The sequence below is a fragment of the Tachyglossus aculeatus genome, chromosome 20 (genome assembly GCF_015852505.1).
Source record: "Tachyglossus aculeatus isolate mTacAcu1 chromosome 20, mTacAcu1.pri, whole genome shotgun sequence".
Lineage (NCBI taxonomy): Eukaryota > Metazoa > Chordata > Mammalia > Monotremata > Tachyglossidae > Tachyglossus > Tachyglossus aculeatus.
The window spans coordinates 32,493,420-32,514,311 of record NC_052085.1 but is presented as its reverse complement, the minus strand read 5'-3'; the positions used below and the strand labels follow the sequence as shown (position 1 = coordinate 32,514,311).

The following is a 20,892-nucleotide window of genomic DNA, read 5'->3' as shown; positions in this document are numbered from 1 at the left end:
GTCTCAGGGGTTCTCAGGTGGCTCAGACAATGGAGGCTGCTGTGCCAAATGAATCCCACACTGAAGAACCTGAAGGAAAAAATGGGAAAATTACTTCAAGAAAGTGACTAATTCCTCATGTGGGACTGCTTTATTCTCTGTATACCCACAATTTTAAGATGATGCAAATCAAGGTAAAGATCAGAGAAGCAGTGGGACTTAGTGGAAGGAGCATGGGCTGGGAGTCCAAAGACCTGGGTTCTAATCCCAGCTCTGCCACTTGTCTGCTGTGTGATCTTGGACAAGTTACTTAACTTCTCCGTGCCTCCGTTTCCTCATATGTAAAATGAGGATTACATCCCATCAACTGGAGACCTGGGATACATCTCCATCCCTGACTTCTTGGTTTCTCTGCAGTTTTGCATTTCCTCCTGCCTTCACGATATTTCTACCTGGATGTCCCACTAACACTTTAAACATGTCCATAACAGAACTCCTCCTGTTCCCATCCAAACCCTATCCTCCACATGTCTTTCCCATCACCATAGACAATACCACTATCCTCCTTCTCTCACAAGCCTTTAACCTTGGTGTTATCCTCGACTCAGCTCGCTATTTCAACCCACATATTCGGTCTGTCACCAAGCATGGGGGCTGGGCTGGAGTCAGAAATCCACAAGGTAAGATAGGAGGGGGCGAGCACATCGAGTGCTTTAAAGTCAATGCTAAGGGGTTTCTCTTTGATGCGGAGGTGGATGAGCAACTACCGGAGGTTTTTGAGGAGTGGAGAGACATGGACTGAATGTTGTTGTGGGTTTTTTTTGTTTGTTTGTTTTGTTTTTCAAGAAAAATGATCCGGGCAGCCGAGTGTAGCGGGGAGAGACAGGAGCCAAGGTGGTTTATAAGGAGGCTGGTGCAGTAGTCAAGGCAGGCTAGACTAAGTGCCTCTTGCCAGGGCAGGGCGTGAGGACATCGGAGACCTCGGTGGAAGGCGGCCATCTGGGAGGTGGTGCTGTGTTGGACAGCTCGGCCCCAAGAAGGGGAGCATGGGTTCTTGACCCTCCAGATTGGCTCACGGCAGGTGATAGCAGGTGATAGTGAGCGTGGATTCTGGGCCTCCAATGCGTCTGCATTGCCTGCCCACCCACCCCTCTGGATTCACCAGAAATTTTATCTGGGAAGGTTGTTTTGAAAGCTTAGAACTCTTCTTAAGAGAACCCAGAGTTTCCAGTGTATTTCCATTTTGGAAAAGGGAGGAGTCAGCATTGGCAGGGCAGGCTTGCAGGGCGGCAGCTTGCTGTGGGTGCTGTGGGGAGCACTGGGGAAGGGGGAGCCAGGGTGCCCATAAATCCAGGCTGGCCCAATGGCCATGCCCTCCCCAGGGCTCGACACGACCCAGGGGCTATGGAAAGGGGGAAAAGAGGGGTGAAGCAGGCCATGCTTGATGTGCAAGGGTTTTCTCTAGACCAGCTTCTCCCCTGCATCTCTCCCTCTCCTTCCCTCCCTGCCGGCTGCCCACACTCCTCCACTTCCTGAGGAGGCAGGGCTGGGGCAGACTTTCCAGTGGGCCTTCTGGGAGGCTGGACCACAAACGTCCGGAACTTGCCCTTGAGGAGCACAGAGCTTAGGCAGCATCTCCAGGGACAGAGGAAAGAGAAGCCATTATTTACCACGGGCTCCCCATTTAAAATGCTTTGAAATGCTGCCCTAAAAGAGTAACTTTTCAAGTGGCTAATATTGACAGAGTGCCTAGAGGAACGAATGGTATTGCATCAAATCTTCCTTAAAAAAGCTCTTTGTCCCCTGCAGCTGCACTTTGACTGCCACGAGAGGAGATCATTTTGATATATTTCTAATGCAAAGTTAATTGCCGGCAGCCTCATTAACATTGCATGATAGTCTCAAATTGAATAATAGGAAACGTGCTTGCTAATGGTACAGTGTTCCCCCACCAGTCCTGCCCCTAGACCCTCATGTTTCCATCCAAATAAACTATTTAGGACCCAAAATACAGTTCAGGGTAGATCTTGGGCAGGGTGGAGTCATTCCTGGGGTCTCAAGAATCCTGACTTGGTTTCCCTTTTTTTGCCAATTTTCACCCCAATCCTGTGTGTTCATTTTTTAAAAAATTTAAACAATTCTCCAAAAATCCAGAAACCGAAACCAAACCGTTTTCATCATAAACATAGCAAAACCCCTCAGAAACCATCTTCTCCTCATCCTTAAAACATTCTACCCTATAGGGACTGTCTGCTGAAATCAGCAGACAAGCATCAAGCTTACCCTCACCAGCAAATGGTGCCGTTGCCATAGCGATCACCTTCCTCATTAAGATAGCTTTTCAACTTGTAATTTCTCTTATCTTTAAGGGAATAGCTGACATTTGGGGTGGGGAAGGTGAATGTTTTGTTCTAATTCCAAATGTTTGTGGGGGAATCCCCCTTGGAGAAAACATGGGAAAAAGAACCGCCAAGGATTTTGCGAGACCAGGCATCCTGTCAAACTGTTGAGGGCCTAATTTCATATAAACTGGAAACTATGTGTTAACTAGAAGCAGTTCTTCTTAAGTGAAGTGTTCAGAATCCCCATGTCATGTAGAAACCAAATCAGAGTCCTGGAGTATTCAGATATATTCACAAATGGACAGAAAGAGAGGGATTGGGGAGGGACAGAGGCCTAGTGGGGCAGAGGGAGACAGAGAGGATGCCGTCCTTTGTGTTGCAGGTGATGCTGTAATTCATTCATTCATTCATTCGTATTTATTGAGCGCTTACTGTGTGCAGAGCACTGTACTAAGCGCTTGGGAAGTACAAGTTGGCACATAGAATGGTCCCTACCGATGGTGAGATCCCATTGGGGTGGGCCAGTGTGGCCGCAAAGGCCCCAAGTGTGCGAGACCCCAGCACCCTCTCCGTCCCACCTACCCCAGAAGAGAGGTCCTGGCCGTGCCCATGGTTTGTTCTTGGGGGAGGCCAGCGGAAACATTCAGGCCGGTTTCCTGACCAGATTGGCCTCCTCAGAGTCGGGGCCTCCGTCAGGCCAAGAAGCACTTGAGGAGTCCATGTAGCTCCACTGTGGAGCCGGGAATTTTCAGAATCGGGAATCTGGTATTTCAACAACAAAACGAGGGAGAAGGCCAAAAGCTGATTCCCACAAAGCCATTTAGCGGAACGCCTAGTGCGGAGCAGCTCGTTCCCACTTTGGGGCGGCTTCCTGAGTCGAGCCGAGCTAGGTCCTCCGGTGAGTCCTGTATCAGGTGGCCACGTCCGGGCTGTCCATTTGTTTGTCTGGAATCCAGAGGGGGCCAAGAACCGCTTCCCTGGACTCCGCCTTGGGGGTGCAAAGTGGTGGTGAACATCCCAGCCGGGGGCTCAGAACTTAGGGCCCCCAAGCCGCTTCCCGATTCTGTGGAGGATCCAGGGCTTCTTTCGGCAGTCCATGAGCTGAAGTCTGGCTGAAGGGGTTGGGGGCTGCAGGGAGCAGTGGGCCAGCTCTTCCTTGCCCACCCTCCTTCTCCTTCTCATCCTCCTCTTGCTCCTCCTCCTCCTCTTCCCAGAAGGCGCGAGAAGGCGCACGGCCTGGCTGGTCCGACCCGTGGCATCGTCGTTGTGCAGCCCCTCTCCGCTTCCTGGGAAAGGAGCCGGGCGACTGGGATTTGCATAATGGTCTTTAGTGCTATTGTAGGCAGCCCCGGGCTGGCGGTGCAGAGCTGCAGGCCGGCCACCTGTCCAGAACAAATGAACTTAGTCTTTGTGCAACATTATCTGCTCCTCCACAGGCTTGATCCTAGCCAATGAATAACTCGATTAAAATATGATCAAACCCGTCATTCAGGAAATGTTTATCTTGGGCATAATTCCTCCTTTCAGGGGAAAAAAGAGAGGAATTTCCTCCTCCTCCGACCAGTGACACAACTCTATTTCCAGGCCCCTCCGGCAGAGTTTAAAAACCTCTTTTGTGAAATTAGCCTCATGAATATGAATTAGGGCTTGGGAATCGACCGAAACCCCACCTGAAAATGCCTGGCATTGACCAAGGGGAGGTCTGAGGTCGAGGCCGGGCCGCCGCTGTCTCGAGGCCCAAGCCACCTGCGCAGTATGGTTCTGCTCCTTGAGCATCCCCAGCCTGCTCCTGGCTGAGGCGGTTCCAGTTCGGGTCGGGTGGCAGTGCCTCTGCCTTGTCGCATATACTGAGAAGGAATCCCTCGACCCACGTACTCTGTGTTCGGGCCTGGGGGCGGCGGGGGGTGGGGGGGTGGTGCATCTCCACTTTCCCGCTCGATTCTGTCGCTCCGTGGCCCCCCTGGCATCAGGGCCACCTTGCAAGGGTCTAAATCCCATGAAGAAAAACAGTATGAGGGATCACGTTGGGATTTAAGGAAGCTCGTGGCCAGAGAATGCTAGCTTCTGGAGACGTGAACAGTCGTGGCCCTTTCACCCACAGACTTGGTGGCTGCAGGAAGGTGAAGCTGCCTAGGAAACTCACCTTGAAGTGGAGTGAAGCAGGAAGGAAGGAGGCACAATTCCATTTTCCTTGGCTCATTTGCTTTTTAGCTATCCTCTCCCCACCCCCACTCCCACCCTCAAGTCGATCCAGCTGGGGAAGTTTTCCTAAATAAGGCTTTATCCCACCGTTCCGTCAAACTCCTGGGATTTGCTTTCTAGTGCTTTGGGTCTGGTTGCAGCAGGATGGTCAGGGGTGGGCGTGGGGGCTTCAAGAAGAGGCATCAGCTCCCTGCCTGTCCCTTCCCCAGCTCATGACTTGCTGGTGACCTTGCTTTCTGGCAGTAGAACCCACTCGTGGCTAACGCGCTGGCTGTCTTCCTTGCAGGATCTCATACAGGCTTGCTGTCTTTCTTTTCAGAGGGTTTCCTGATCCCGATGAAATCTTGCTGACATACTGGTCCCCTGGTCTCCCAGCACCTCCGGCCCTCCCTGGTCCTTTTATTGCCTCCTCCTTGAGTAAACACCAAAGTCAGCAGAAGAGTCTCCCTCTCTTATCAGAGGGTCAGCAGGGTCCCTGGCCTGGCCCTTTACAGCACAGGCCAACCCCCTGCCTCCCCACTTCTCCCTTTCCCATCCCATTCCCACAGAAAAGGAACAGGGAACAGTGGTCCAGGGCCAGCACAGGTTGGGACTGCCATGGTGACTGTCTCCAAGATCACTGTGATGGCTGTCTCTGGCCATTTCTGGAGTCGGCATGGGCCGGGATTGCCGCATTGGCCATCTTCGGGGTCGGCACAGGCTGGGATTGCCAGAGTTTGAGCAAGGATCCACTGAGATGTGGGGTTTTCCCTCGCTTTTAAAAGCTCTACTGAAATTTTCCCAGAATAATGGCTTTGAAAAGGTAACGAAAAAACAATAGAGCTTTTCAGTGGAGACATAGTATACCTGGGTACCATTTTAGAAATTGAGAGTCATCCTAAGAATCATGTTAAGCCACAATTACAGCGGCCCATCTATCCCAAGTTGCGGTCATCTGTAAGTCCAAAAGTGGGAATTCATTTAACCAGAAAAGGAGAAAGAGTTTAAGATGATGAGGTCTCACCAAGCGGAAGTAATAGGACTGGGGTTTCCTTGTTGGAAAAATGGAATTCTAGGAAATAGTTCAAGGAGACCAATGAAGCATTCATATCTAAGTTGCTTCCAGTAATTTTGCAAGGAAGAAAAATGGACAAAACGTCTCTCATCCCGATTTGCTAATTATAAGGCATCAATTTACAGCTGCAGGTGAAGGAAAGCCAAAGTGCAAAAATGGTAGCCCAAGGTTCGCAGAAGAGCCTGGGCGTGGTCAGATGGGCCACGCAAGGAACGGAAATGCCCCTGGGGCCTGCAGTCTGTGGCAGAAAAGCCGCCTTTCCCTGCCAGAGGCAGCTGAGCAAACCTGGAAGGGACTGGCATTTCAACTGCTCAGTTGGAGGGATTTGGCCCTGAGCCTCCCGCTGGGAACTGGGCCCTTTATTTAGGAAACTTGAAAGTTTGGGCTCACATCAGCCTCTGTATCACATAATAAACGCGGTCCTTGTTCAGGACAGGATCCCCGCCTCTGCCCCAAGCAGCCCGTGCCTTCCCTGAGCTCAAAGGAGCAGGAATTTGGCGAGAAGCAGAGGATGCTCGCGTCGGGCCCTTTCACCGAAAGGCAGCTTTTCCTGTGTTCTGGGCGAGCTGCGAGGGACAAGAAGCCAGTTATTGTGAGCTGGATGTTCCCAGGGCTCCTAGTCGTATGAGGGGGCTGTTTCGCCTGGGGGGCATCATGGGCCTAACAGAACACCGCATCCATCATCATCATCATCAATCGTATTTATTGAGCGCTTACTATGTGCAGAGCACTGTACTAAGCGCTTGGGAAGTACAAATTGGCAACATCTAGAGACAGTCCCTACCCAACAGTGGGCTCACAGTCTAAAAGGGGGAGACAGAGAACAAAACCAAACATACTAACAAAATAAAATAAATAGGATAGATATGTACAAGTAAAATAAATAAATAAATAAATAGGGTAATAAATATGTACAAACATATATACATATATACAGGTGCTGTGGGGAAGGGAAGGAGGTAAGATGGGGGGGATGGAGAGGGGGACGAGGGGGAGAGGAAACAGCATGGTGTAGGGGGTAGAGCACGGGCTTGGGAATCAGAAGGTTGTGGTTTCTAATCCTGTCTCCCCCATTTGTCTGCTCTGTGACCTTGGGCAAGTCAGTTCACTTCTCTGGGACTCAGTTACCTCACCTGGAAAATGGGGAATGAGCCCTTAAGCCCCACGTGGGACAACCTGATTACCTTGTACACCCCCCCCCCCCAGCGCTTAGAACAGTGCTTGGCACATAGTAAGCTCTTAATAAATGCCATTACTATTATTATTATTATTATTATTTATTATTATGTGGGGCAGGTACTGCGTCCAACCTGCTTTGCTTGTGTACACCCCCAGCACATAGTACAATGCTTGGCGCACAGTAAGCGCTTAACCAGTACCACAGTTATTATTGTTATCCAGTCGCCTCCCCTTTCCTTTCTCCTGGAGATTCTTGGGGTCCTCCAGCGCTGAGGGGAAGTGAGTGAGTGGAGCAGCAGAGAGGAGCACGGCTGACCCCAGCCCCGCCTCTCCGAGGGGGACCCTGGGGGACCCATCTGAGAGTCTCACCTAGTGGGTGGAAAACACAGTCCCATGACCGAGGGGCCAAAGGACACCTATGGAGTCGGCGAGGGAACCACCGGTGTGGAAAGAGCAGGGGTCTGGGAGTTGAGAAACCTGGCTTCTGTTTCCAGCTCTGCCACTTATCTGCTGTGTGACCCTGGGCAAACCACTTAACTTCTCTGTGCCTACCGTCCTCATCCGTAAAATGGGGATCAAATAGGTGTTCTCCCTCTTCCTTAGGCTGAGCCTTATGTGGGAAGGGGATGGTGTCCGACCTGATTAATATGTATCTACTGCGGCACTTAGCGTAGTGCTTGGTGCCGAGTGAGCCTGTAACAAATACCCCAGATGTAATTAAATGTTATTATTATTACCCACGGAAAACTGTTATTCCTGGCTTTTCCTCCAGCACAAGGCAGTGGCAGGGCTAGGAGAGGGTCAGGGCCTCAGAGCGCTGGCCCTGCTCAGTGACACCAATCACTGGCCTCAGGGCATTGGGTCCTGTTCACTGGCCTCAAGACACTGGTCCTGGTCACTAGGCCAAAGGTTAAGCCATCAGGGCATTTCCCCGGTGGCCCTGCACAGTAGCCCCTTTGTGTGGCCACGCATGGACAGCCAGTGGCATTGAGAGGAAGGCGAGGACTGTGGGGAGGGTGGCGAAGGAAGAGACAATCCTCTGGAGAGGATAGCTCTAGCAATGGCCACTGCCTGGGGGCCGTGGAAGAAACTCAGACATGTCGGATCCCTTGTCAGGTTTCCCCGCATCCAGATTGGGACCCTCTCTGACAGGGTGGCTGGTAGAGTGGGAATGAGCGGTTGTTTCATCTAGCCAAGTCAGGCCCCCCCCCCTTCCCCTCTTTCCCATCATTCTGTCCTCCCCCCCTTCATCCTTCCCTCTCACCCTCAACCTTCCCCATCCTGCTTCCCCATTCTCTGGAAAAGGGGAATAGAAAGGAAGTAGTGTAGAAGGGCCAGGCTTATACGAACTCCTGAAACTCCATCCTCTCCTTCTGCCCCAGATGCCAGGGCTGAGCCTGCCCAGCTCTGGCTTCAATCAATCCGTGATATTCATTGAGCCCTTACTGTGGACCCGGCACTGAACTCTTTTGAACTACCAAAAGAGTTGGTAGTAGTCACGATTTCTGCCTGCAAGGAGTTTACAGTCTAGAGAGGCATTTGAGGGATCCCACCCAGGTTCTGAGGGCGCTGAGAAGGAGACAAGCTCCCTCTGTAACGCAGCACTTGCTTATTCCTCACTTTCCTCCCTTCTTCTGCAGGGGATCCAGAAGCTGGCCAGCCAGTACCTGAAGAAGGACTGGCCCGGAACCAAAGCTGAAGAGAGAAGCGATTCCAGGTAGTTTCCAAGGGGCCCAGCCCAGTGGCGAGAGCCTCTTTCCTTCATGGAAATGGATTTAAGCCTCACATCAAAATACATGGGCCGAACAGCTTGGTTTTGTTTGTTTAAGGTCCTGCAGTGGGCCTGCACAGGTGATAGAAGTGGAAATCGGTGGTCATCTTTCTGATCCTGGTCTTGGCCCAGCGATTCCCTCCCTACCTGAGCAGGGTAGAAATAGCCTGCTCTGTGGGCCGAGCTGGGTGACACAAGAATGAAGCCATTGGCGGGGGCCTCCCTCATTCACCCTGGTTTGGGAAAGCTGTGGTCCGGTGGATTTGGTGGAAGGCTTTGTGAAAAAGAGAAATTTCTGGGAACAGGAAGGAAGAAGAGTTGTCTGTGATTCCAAGTGGAATTCATCCCGCCTGGCCCCCTCACTCCCTGGGTTGTGGGGTAGGGGGCCTGGGCTACGGGCACAGCGGGACCCGTGTTACGATGAGACCAGAGAGTGCCTTTCCGCAAGAGGTGGGCAGGTGGGTGGATGGGAAGGGGAGAGAAGGGGCAGCCTCTTCATGGTCCAGGGTTCAGGCAGTGAAGTCCTGAAAGGTGTTTCCCTGGAGGCCCAAACCCTCAGCTGCCAAAACCCCCAGCCCCAGCCCCATCTCCATGACTGCGAGCTCTGGCTTCCTAAGTAGGATGAGGGACAGGACTTCCCCCGCTACCCACCCTCACCCCTTTTCTCACGCCCGTGGCTCTCATTTCCCCACAGGAGCATGTACCCGGTATGGAAGGCCTTTCTTGAGGGCACAGTGCAGGTGGCCCAGTCCCGGATCAACATCTGTGACAACTATAAAAACCTGATCTCTGAGCCAGCCCGCGCAGTCAGGAGCTTGAAGGAACAGCAGCTGAAACGGGTAGGGGCACGGCACCTGTGCTTTCCTGCTTACCCTTTATGTGGCATCTAGCTGCCCGATGCCAAGCCGGTGACTGAGGATGTGACCGGGGATATCCCTGGTGAGCGGGGTAGCTGAGCCTGAGCGGGCTCAGAAAGGAGCCTGGTGCCACTTGCCTTGGAGGTGGAGGGGAAGGGGAGGGAATGAGGCCTCTGCAATTCCGGCCCTCCATCCTCCACCAATCCTGCTCTCCCTCCATCTATTCCTCCTGGCACGGGCTTATGCCTCAGCCTAAACGTAAAGATCTGTAAATTGATGCTTCTGTGTCACAAGTGGAGAGTCACACCAAAGGACATTTGCACAGTGTTTTTAAAATCAATCCATCAGTTACTGGTATTTACTGAGTGCTAACCACTTGCATTAAGTGCCTGGGGGAGCACAACAGCAGCAAGACACACATTTCTTGCCCTCAGAGAACTTACAGCTTAATGGGGAAGACCAATAAACACCCAACAGACAGTGAATGATGGAGGAAGAACAAGGATAATGCCTGAAACTACAAATTCACCGTGACCCCACAGCTGAAGAAATTACTGAATGTAGAAATAAATTGTCAAGGAAAATGTCCGAATCAGTAAGGCACTGTGAATGTACGTGACTGCTGAGGAGAGGGTTAAAGTTTATAAATACTTGGGATGTGGGGATTGATATAGAGCTTGGCATGTTAGGCTGGGTTCCTGGAAAAGGTGAAGGTTTAGGAGGGATAGAAAAATGGGGAGAGCTGTGCTCTGGAGGACTTTGGGTGGTAGAGTTCCAGGCTGGGGGAGGAGCCGGAGTAAAAGAGCGGAATTGTGAGAGCTGAGAGTGAGATACAGTTTGAAGGTGAGCTTGGGAGATGTGAAGAGTGAGCTGGGGAGGACCAGGTGAAGAAAAAGTCGGAACGCGTGTGCTGGAGGAGAGCCTGGAAGCCAGGGGTTGCAGCCGCTATCTGACGTGGAGGGAGATAGGGGGCCATCGGTGGAGGTGCAGGAGTGGAGGGCTGTGGGCCGAGCAGTCCTTCCAGGAGGTGATCCGGACAGCAGCAGGTAGGATGGATGGAGCTGGGAGAAGCTGGAAGCAGCGAGGAGGCTGCTTCAGAACAGTAGTCTAATGGTGATCCTACCAGAGCTTGGACCAGTGGAGTGGCCATTTGAGTGGAGAGGAGGGAGCTGGTCTTGGCGATGTCATGGAAGAGCAACCACCAGGAACGACAGCCGACTGAATGTGAGGGTGGGAAGGCCGTGAGGAGCAGAGTTCTAGGACTGAGAGGATAGTGGTGGGATTTTTTCCAGTGAATTTTAGTCATCTCCCCAGACGGGTGCAGTCGGGGTAGGAGCCAGCCCGGTTCACCTGCTGTTGCCTGACTTCTCCTAGGCTCCTGTCCCCTCGGGGCCAAACGCTACTAGGCGGGGCCTTGCAGCGGTAACATGGGGCTGCCCTGGGAGCGTAAGGGAGGCAGCAGGACTGGGCTGGAGGAGGGGTGTCGGCAGAGCTGTCAGTGAGCTGCCCTTTTGGTGGCACGGGGGGCCTGAGCTCTAGAGGCCCATCTTCTGACCATCCATTTGGGTCGGTGGCTGGGTCAGTGGCTGAGTGCCAGAAGGGGATGTGCAGGACTGGATCCAGCTATGGGTGTCAGGCTCAAAGCCCAGTGGGGAGTGGGGGGCCCAGTGCCCAAGAGCAGCCATCCCCATCCCCCCATTCCTCCAGGAATCGCTCGTCTTCCAGAGCCATTTAGGGCTCAGGAGAAGGCAGGTGGGTTTGAGGGGGTGAGGACAGGTTCCGTCACTGCCAGAGGGTGCGCTGACTGCGGTCCGTTGTGTGCCATAGTCCCGTGCAGTTCTGCACGGGTCCGTCTGGTTTCTGTTAACTGTTAGAAGGCACAGTGACTGCCTCGTGAGGGTTCCTGGGTTCGGAGTCAGAGGGATGAGCTCCAACTTTGTGTTCCAAGGTGTGAGGGGCTGGAGTGTTTCGTTTTTCTCCAAAGCGAACGTTTTCTTGTTTTCTCCAAAGGTCAGACCAGATCATGGGCAGCGTGAGGTGCTTTGGGAGCTCCCCAGTGCCAGCGCTTAGAACAGTGCCAGCGCTTAGAACAGTGCTTTGCACATAGTAAGCGTTTAATAAATGCCATCATCGTTATTATTATTTGAATAATTCCCTCAGCCAGCCTACAAGAACCATCTAGGCCATGCCTTTTTCTTTCCCCCAAAATTCCCTTACCTAGATGCCCAGGCCAGCTGTGGTCGGGTGGCAGCCAGGGCCAGGAAGTGGGCTGATGTGGCGGCGAGGCCCAGAGGCCGCCCGCCCACCTGGCCCTCGGGGCTCCCCAGCCGTGGGCTGTGAGGGGAAGTCCAGGTTTCGTTTGCAGTTTGGGCTGGAGTGGGAAGCCCCTTCTGCCTCGGGCCCTCTGACTGCTCCCCGGCCTGAGCCCAGTTGGCTGTTTCTGGGGAAAAGTCAAAGTTTGCAACTCATTTTGAACCTCTCAATCCTCGTGGGAAGTGAGAGCATTGCACTGTGGCATACATAGATACCTTCCAGTTTTGAGTGTGCAGTCTGAGTGAGAGTTCATGTATGTGTGTGTGTGTGTGTGTGCACGTATGATGTGCCTGTTGGAGATCCTTCGCCTCTGGGGCCAGAGATCCCTTACTGGCTGGCATCGGGGGCCGACGCCTGGGGCCTGGTTGATCCAGGTGAGCCTGGTGCCACCCTTCTCCCTGCCAAGCCCGGGATTGAGCCTGGGGATCCCATGGGAACTGGGACCAAGAATGCCCATGTGGGTGGCAGCAGGGTGTAGTAGCAGAGTGCTGGCCTGGAAGCTGGAGGACCCGGGTTCGAGTGTGAGTTCTGCCATCTGCCCTCTGTGTGACTTTGGACAAGTCACTTAACTTTTCTGTACCTCGGTTTGCTCATCTGCAACATGGGCGTAATGATTCCTGCCATTCTGCCTACCTCGCAAGGTTGTTGTGAGGACAAAAATAAGATAAGTAATGTGAGAGTGCTTTGGGAATAAAAGTGTCCTCCAAAAACCAAGGTAATATCATTAGTAGTAGTAGTCGTATTTTGTCGACAGTCAGTACATACCCGACTCCAAAAACTTATGGTTGTGCTTCTAGGTGGCCAAACCTGGAGGTATCGATTTGCCAAAAGCTAATTTTCCTGCAAATGGGGTGTGGAAATCACTGACGGCAGTTCCTTGTTGCATTTGTTTTGTTTTGCAGTGTGTGGACCAATTGACAAAGATTCAAACAGAACTGCAGGAGACAGTGAAAGATTTAGCGAAAGGCAAAAAAAAGTACTTGGAAACAGAACAGATGGCTCACGCAGTGCGGGAGAAAGCCGACATCGAGGCCAAGTGTGTGCCTGGGCTGGCCTGGGGGGAGGGGGGTGTGTGTCTGTGCACTGAGGATGCCCATACAGGTGGCATGGTGGGTCTAGGGAGGCGGGGAAGGCCTCCTGGAAGAGGAGGAAGAGGGCAGTTTCCTGGAGGCTTTGATGGATGCTGTTGATGTTGATCTGATTCTCTGGGTGCCGAGAATGCTGATAGCCTGGTTTTTTATTTCATTTCAGATCCAAACTTAGTCTTTTTCAGTCAAGAATAAGCTTACAGAAGGCGAGTGTAAAGGTGAGCATCTGAGAACAGGTTCCAGAGACCTAAAGGGGCTCGGTGGCTGACACGTCTGCCCCTGAGCTGCGGCTCTGCCGGCTTCCTTGGACCCGGAGGCAGCATCTGTTGGGTTCCAAACCCCATCCCCAAGAGGGGAGAAGCTTTGCTTCGGCTCCGTGCGGGTTGTCAGGGACCTGGTACCTTACAGGCAGACCTGCAAGTTGGTGCCAAGTTCATTGTTTCCCTGGGGCCGGGGTCAGCTAGAGAGAATCGATTATCCGGCTGTCGGCCAGCCGACTCCTCGATCGGAGCAAGGGGGTTTGGGGAGCTGAAATGCCACCAAGCCAGGCCAGCCACAGGAAGGCGGTCCGTTTGGCACCATTCCCTGAATACCCCCAATCCAGACCACCATGGCACTGGTGGGATTGAGTGGACATCGTGCCCTGGCCTCCCCAAAGCTTGGGTCTGGAGTATAATGTAGGGCTTCTCTAAACCCAGTACGGCTGCATTGACGGGGATCAATCAATCGTATTTATTGAGCGCTTACTGTGTGCAGAGCACTGTACTAAGCGCTTATTAATAAGCGCTTAGGGGATCACTGGGCCGTGAATGCTGCAGGGAGAACCTCAGTTGATCTCCTCTCTCTTTGGTGCCAGGTGATCTGGGAGGCCAAACCTAGTCAGAGTTTGCCCTGGCGTGAGAGAGGGACTTGACCCAGAATGCTGGAGCTGGCTCTGAGGGGATTACGTGTCCACCTCCTCCAAGCACTCTTCTGGGGTTGTGGCAGGCAGGCTGGTCAGCCCTGAGCCCACACCATCCTGTCAGACCCACCTTCCCAGTCTGCTCCCTCGGACACAGGGCAGGAGCTAAAGAGCAAGAGCAAAGATGAGTGAGCTGGAGCCGGGCTTCTGGAACGGTTCACTCGGAGTCCTCCCGTAGGCGCGCGGTCGGGCTCGTCTCCCGGAGGCCATCAAGATGCCGTTCTGTCATTTGGAGGCTTAGACCTGGGCTGGACATTAAGGGAAATAAAGAGGAGGCGGAGGGGACAGGGACAGTTGGATCCACTTCCAAGCATCCTGACTCCTGGTCGCTTTTGGGAGCCCCTGGAAAGGGTGGGTCCCCCAGCTGGCCCTGATAGTAAGTTTCCTTGGTGCCACAGTTGAAAGCCCGGAGATCAGAGTGTAACTCGAAGGCCACTCATGCCAGAAACGACTACCTTCTCACCTTGGCTGCTGCCAACGCGCACCAGGACCGCTACTATCAAACGGATCTGTTGAACATCATGAAGGTAGGGCCGCCACTACTGCTTGGGGCTCCTTCTGCCAGGGGGTGGGGATTGGAGGCCTACAGTGGACCCCACCGGGGTGAGACACCGCACCCGGCTAGCCTGGTCTCCCCTCAGGGTGCGCTGGTCTGGCAAGGATTCAGACCCCCACCCTGGTGGCTAGCTCGCTGGACAGACCCACTGTGCCTAGGGCCAAGGTCCAAGATTTCTTGTAGGAAAAGTGAATTTCAAACTGCGCTGCTTTAGAGACTAGGAACGATTAATTTTTGAAGGGGGAAGAGAAAACCTTGCAGCCCTAAGGGCCGAGAGCCAAGAGACACTGTGGTGTTCAGGCTTTTTGGGAAATTAGGGGCTTTTCCAGATCCTCCCCCGACATTCCAATTGGGTGTTTCAGTGCTGGGGGGTTTCTACGGGCCAGGCTTCCAGAAAACCCTGGACCCCGATGGCCCGACCAAGGGGCGGGTGCAGACCTTCCCTCGCCGCCCCCATCCTTCCCCGCCCTTTTCGCCCAGCTGTCCTTGTCATTCCGTCTCTTCTTTTGCTTCCCCATCACACCCTCTGTCCAAACCCAAATGCAGTCTCTTTTGCGGAGGGGAGGGGGTCTCTGTACCCCCCCCACCCACCACAACTTGCTGTCACCCTTTCGCCTCAGGCTCCCCACCGTCTCCAGGCCCCACCTAGGCCTGGATCTATGAGAGCAGGACGTGTATGGGCGCAAGTGGACTCAGAGTTCTCTGAGGGACCTTTATCTCTAGAACCAGCAGAGTCACAGTTTAGACTATAAGGGAAAACCAGCTTTCAGGCCCAGCCAGCCAACAAAATCCTGCCTCAGTTGAGACCCTGAGGGGGTCCCCAGGCTTGGTCGCTAAGGGGGTTAAGCGTACATGGGTAGCCATGCTCACACATACATTGGATCTTTTGTGTGGGTTCTGCTTTGGGCAAGAGTCTGGGCAAAGAGCAGAAGAAGGTTGACTTGTGAACTGACCAGCTTCCCGCTGAGCCTGCATCATTCCTTGGCTCCCAGGGTTGTTCCTGCAGACTCCAGAGGAAAACGCTCGAGTCAACTGGTTTAGCTTGGCGCTGAAAACACCTGCCAGGTGCTCAGGTTGACAGGTGATCGATGGGTGTCAGTGGGGAGGAAACTTCCCCACAAGCGGCAGATGACGATCTCACTGCTAACTTGACAAATTCAGTGCCCACCGGCAGATTCTTCCTTGTCCCCGGGTCTCGCTGCAGTAAATCGCCCATCTTTCCTGCTCCACCCTCCAAGCGGTCCATCGTGTTGTCTTCTGAGTTCCGACCTATAATTGAACTTGGGCTTCAGCTCCTGGGGTCCTGAGGTCTGTCTGTTTTCAGCCCAGGGCCCCCAAATTATTGACTTTAAAGCTTTTGTGTTCAGTTTCCCACATTTTCTCTCTGTCTATGGCTCTTCTGACCCAATCTGGTCCGTAGCTTTCTCTGCTCTCTTCCCGAGGTCACATTCTTTCACCTTCGCTCAGTTGGGACATTTAAATGATTAGTCAATTAATCAACGTGGTATTTATTGAGCACTTACTATGTACAGAGCCTTGTACTAAGCGCTTGGGAGTGTACAGTACCACAGAATGCTCACAAGGGTTACACTGAAGCTCTGAGCATGAATTCAGTTTTGGTTGGAGGAAAAGACTGTCAGAATTTCCCAGCTGCTTTCGCCCCAGCTGAGCTGCCAGGGTGTCAGGTGGGAAAGGAGCAGTCACTGTGGTGGTGGTAGTAGTAGTGGTGGTGCCAGTGCAAGCTGAAGCTTCTGGTCTTATCTCTGCCTCCCTTCCAAGGAGAGATCACACCTCTCTCAAGGAGAGGATGAGACCGGGCCAGCCCAGTGGACATGCCCAAATGCTGGGCCCAGGATGCAAATTTGACCCTGTCTGTCACCGAGCCACTCCTGGGTGCATTTTTCTCGATTAAATCTTGCTGTGTTTGGGGTGGAGGTGGAAAGTGCCTTGAAAGTTCAAGGGTTCCAAAGCCAATTCAGTCCAGCGCTTAGAACAGTGCTTTGCACATAATAAGTGCTAATAAATGCCATTTAAAAAAAAATTATTGGCTTGCCTTAGAACCCTAGCCAGGGACTGAATCACCTATAGACTCTTGTACCTTTGGTCTGTGAGAAGCTTAATTAGGAAAAAATGTTGCCCTTCAGTCTGCCTGTGTAAAAGAGTCAGGCTTTTCAGGGCTGGATGTCTGAGCTGTGAAACTCAGGACAAAACCAGGAAGCGCCTGTCTGGGCCCCATAGAGCTGGGAAAGGATTGTTGAGCTGGACTTTTCTTGGTGACTGTATTGTGCCTGGAGGTGGTCCAATGGGCAGCGTGATGGCTTCCTCCTCCCTCCCCAACTCCCTCCCCGGAGCCTTTCACAGTGTGTTGTCCTTGCCACACTCTGTTACCCTAGCAACCAACCCATTGCTGGCCAGGTATCCCACCCCTTCTGTGCAGGTGACGGGATGGTTCCCGGATCTTCCCACATGTAGGGATTTTCAAATATTTGCATCCACGTGCCCGAACAGGCTATTATTTTCAGGGACAGCCCAGTGCAAGTTTGTTGTATTTAATCAGCCCTCTGGGGCTTGACTCCTGGAACCTCTGAACCCCCAACTCCCCCTCAAAGCCTGACCCCCATCCCTCACTGCCTTTGACCCCATCCCGGAGTCTGGTCCCCTCCAGAACCGGTGGGTTTTCCTAGGGGTTGGGGGATGAAAAGGCAGCCCATACGGTGTTCTGGGTATCACGCCACACAGTACTGAACCTCCATTCCCGGAGGACCTATCACCCTGGGGGTTTCCACAGCGGTGGGTGGGTTCACAGTTCACCCCCAGGCCTCAGGAAGAGTGTCTGAGGCCCTTACTTGCAAGATGGTTTCCTCCCCAAAAAGAACACCTCCCCGGGCAAGCCCCCTGTAGCCAAGTCTCACATCAGCCAGCCATCCTGAAGGCCTGACCTAAGTGCCCGCACAGCCAGTGCTCCCAGGGGTCCTGGCTGCCGTACCCTGGCTCCCACCTCGTGTTCACATCCAGAAGCACCAGCATCACTACCTGCCACGGCCTGGGGCCTTTTCCCGAAAGGCTGGGAAGTAGTGACCTTGCTCTCACTTTTCTTCTCCTCCGCACAGGCTCTTGATGGGAATGTATCGGATCACCTCAAAGACTATTTAATGGCGTTCAGCAGGACTGAGCTAGAGACGTGCCAAGCCGTACAGAGCACCTTCCAGTTCTTATTGGAGACATCAAGCCGAGTAAGTCTTAGCCCAGTGGTTGCCCAGTGAGTTGTGTGTCCCATCTCCCAGCCCTAGCCCCAGTGCGGGGGTGGGGGTGGTGGGGATCCAGGCCAATTCCGGGATGCTCTGAACCTTAAAGAGGCATTCCAGGGCTGCCCATCTGGAAGACAGGGAAAGCTGCCTGCCGCCTCTCCCTCTGGGCTCCCACGGGATATGTCAGCCGGGACCCCATGAGCTTTGGGGACTCTCAAAACCTCAGTTCTCCTGCGTGAGTTTGGGCAGGCCACTTAACTTCTCTGTGCCTCAGTTACCTCATCTGTAAAATGGGGGTTAAGACTGTGAGCCTCTTGTGGAACATGGACTGTCCAACCTGATTATCTAGTATCTACCCCAGTGCTTAGTACAGTGCCTGGTTCATATTAAGCACTTAACAGATACCATCATAGAAAAAAAATGCCCAAATCAGTGCTAGCCAAACTTCCAACAAGGGCCCAGCTCGTGTATTCTTAATTGAAGAGCTTTGTTTTCATCATCAATGGTATTTACTGAGTGCTTACTATGTGCAGAGCACTGCACTAAGCACTTGGGAAAGTACAGTACAAAAGAGTTGGCAGACACGTTCCCTGCCCACAAGGACCTCACGGTCTAGAGGGGGAGACAGTGATTAAAATAAATAGATAATTTAAAATATAATTTATAGATTTGTATGTTAAATTAGCAACAAATCTCACTCTTGCATACCTCCTTTCCCCTCCACGCCGGGCTCCAGCTCATGCTTTGTGCCACTGCCTCCTCCCACCCCCCTTGGCTGTTCCTTCACCCTGAGCTAACAGGCCCAGGCCCTGTTTCCAGCTCCTTGGAGTTTCCCTGAACAAGCAATTCCCTTTTCCTGTATTCTCAGCCCATGGCACCATTTCCCGCTTTCCTCTCTTTTTGAATATCATGTGGGGATTTCTGTGTCCAGAAGAAGAAGGAAATTTTGCCTCTCCAAAACCTCTGCCACGAGGGGTTTCCTTGTTTCCTTGTTTTCTCATTTCTGAAGAGAACCTGCAGTGAGGGGCTCCCCCGTGGATCACTGAGAGGTTCCCCTTCCCCGCCCCCGGGACTCAGAAACATTCTTGGGGTGCAACCAGGCCTGGGGCAGACCTGGGGCTAGTCTTGGGTGTTTAGGGCCATGGAGGAATTGAATTGAGGGGGAGGTGGCCGGGAGGCTGGGAGCTGGGGCCCAGCCTGGAAGTGCCCCAGGGCCAGGGACCAAATGAAGCAGCCTCATCGCCTAGAACTTCTACCTGTCCATTCCCTGTCCCTAGTGGGATTTCAATCCCGGCTTTCTCCCCTGCCAACTGGGAACTGAGCCTCTGGGGCTCGCAGTGCATGCTGGAGTGGTTGGCTGGATGCCAGAGCTGGGTTTCTGGGCAAAGAGAGCCACATGGCGAGTGAAAGTGATTCCTCCTGAATCAACCCAACTAGTGACCAAAATGAGTCCTGAGGCCCATTCCTTTCAGAGAGGTTTTTGGATAGAGGATCGCCTGCCCTGTTCCAAAATCGAGCAAAGAAAGTTTGACCCTCTGGACGCGCGCCTGCTTGCCCATTTTGAAAGGGAGTGTGGTACGAGAGGCTCTGTGTTCTCTCCCCAGGTGGTGCGGGACCACAGCCTCCAGCTGTTCCTTCAGGAGAATGCTGTGTTCCACAAGCCGCAGCCCTTCCAGTTCCAGCCGAGCGACAGCGACCCAGTAAGGGAAGGCCCCGGTCCCCTCCTTTTCCCCAGCACGGATCTGGGCCCCCAGTCAATCACTGAAGAACAGGCAGGCGCCGTCCTGGGTTGGCAACTTCCCAGCTTGTTTCAGCCCCACCAGGGTCTGGGGCCTGAACATGTCCCAGGCTCCCTCTCTGCTGGCCCCAGCCCTAGCTCTCCCCCAGAGCTGTCGAGGGGAGGTCTGCAGCAGCTCCTCATTCCCCTCCCTGAGAGGGAGTCCTCCACCCCGCCTGCTGCGGGAGCGAGCCCACCATTCTTCCTCTCTGCGAGCCGGGCCCACCCACCCCAGCCTCGGCTTCTTGTGGGAGCCCCCCAGCATGGTCCTAAAACGTTTTCCATTCTAGGATGAGCTCCTGACATTCTTAGGGCAACGTGAGAGGGAAGTAGAGTCCCAGGGAGGGGACTTGGAAGTTTGGTGAAGTGGGTAGAACGCCGGGCTGTTTGCAGAAGAGGATTCCCGAGAATCCCCAGGTGCGACCAGAGCTCCTGTGGAGACAAAAGATCCACTGCCCAAAGAGCAGGTGGCCCAAGTTTCCATTGCTCACTTCACCCTCTACAGAGCACCTCTGGGGGAAGGCCCTGCTTCCCTGTGTGACTTTCTGGACTCTGTAGAGAAGCGCCTCTGGTTGGGGGTAGAAAAAAGAATGGCCTGGGGCTCCATGGGTTCCATGGATTCCATGGGGTGATGGAGGGGAGAGAGAGCCACTCCTGTTCTGCATTTGGGGCACATGGAGTCTGGTTTGTGTGGCCCCGTCAGAGGGTGAGCTCGGCTTTCTCAAACCTTCAGGAAAGACTCAGTCACATCGCTTCTCTCTAACTCTCCTCAAACCAGATTGCTAATCCTGACCCTCCTCGGGCCCTCGTGCTGAATCTCCCTTAACTCTGCCCGCTGGTCCCGCGCTTCTAACTCTCTGCTGTGTTTTCTGTCCCTGTGCTGTCCTTGTCGCTCAGAGTGTGACTGCCGTTCAGCTGGTGGACATTGAGCCCTCCCCTGTCCGGGCTCTGAGGGTCACTCTGGCAGAGGTACTGGCAAGTCTCTGTGGGGCCGGGCGTGTTGCATGCGGACGGGGCCAGGTCGTGGCCACAGTCATGCAGGTGCTTGAATGGCAGCAGAATATGGTGACCCTCTGTCCCGCTAACCCTCTGCCCTTCTGTTCCTGTATCTCACTTTCCCTCTGCCCTGCTGACCCTCTGTCGCTCTATCCAATCCCAAGTGGGAGCAAATCCCTTGGGTTTCCCTTCTCTCGCTCCTGCATGCCTAGAACCGAGCAGGAGCCATGCTATGGAACGGCTGGGTTGTTGAACGAAAGGGACTAAAGGCAGTAATCAGTGGATGCCGGCAGCGCACCATGCTTATTCTCTGAGCCAGGTCAATCCTCTGTGTTTAGGTTTGGTCAGACAGCCGGGTTGTAAGGGACTCCCAAGGCAGCTTGTTTCTTAGCATTATATCCCCCGATCGCAGAAGGAAGGGTGGCAGCCTGGGTCGGCAGACACAGCCAGGGATGGGGTTGGGGGGTCCGGGGGGGAACTCTGAAAGCAGGGTCCTCCAACCCCGGCAGGAAAGATGACATTCTGAACTTGGTCAATTTTCCTGAGGCCTGGGCTGCAACCCAGTTGGG

General features: G+C 53.5%; 1 protein-coding gene across 3 annotated transcripts in view; it reads left to right on the top strand.

The window, feature by feature from the left end:
* The window catches only part of FCHSD2 (FCH and double SH3 domains 2), an 85,258-nt gene that overhangs the window by 48,138 nt on the left and 16,228 nt on the right, over positions 1–20,892 (top strand). For 2 of the 3 annotated variants that reach the window (XM_038761917.1, XM_038761915.1), the window contains exons 4-11: positions 8,397–8,473; positions 9,222–9,366; positions 12,600–12,733; positions 12,949–13,003; positions 14,145–14,273; positions 17,413–17,535; positions 19,155–19,250; positions 20,225–20,296. In XM_038761917.1, coding sequence (XP_038617845.1) covers positions 8,397–8,473; positions 9,222–9,366; positions 12,600–12,733; positions 12,949–13,003; positions 14,145–14,273; positions 17,413–17,535; positions 19,155–19,250; positions 20,225–20,296 — 831 coding nt within the window. The remainder of the gene's footprint in view (positions 1–8,396; positions 8,474–9,221; positions 9,367–12,599; positions 12,734–12,948; positions 13,004–14,144; positions 14,274–17,412; positions 17,536–19,154; positions 19,251–20,224; positions 20,297–20,892) is intronic. The other variant, XM_038761916.1, reaches the window with a different exon arrangement.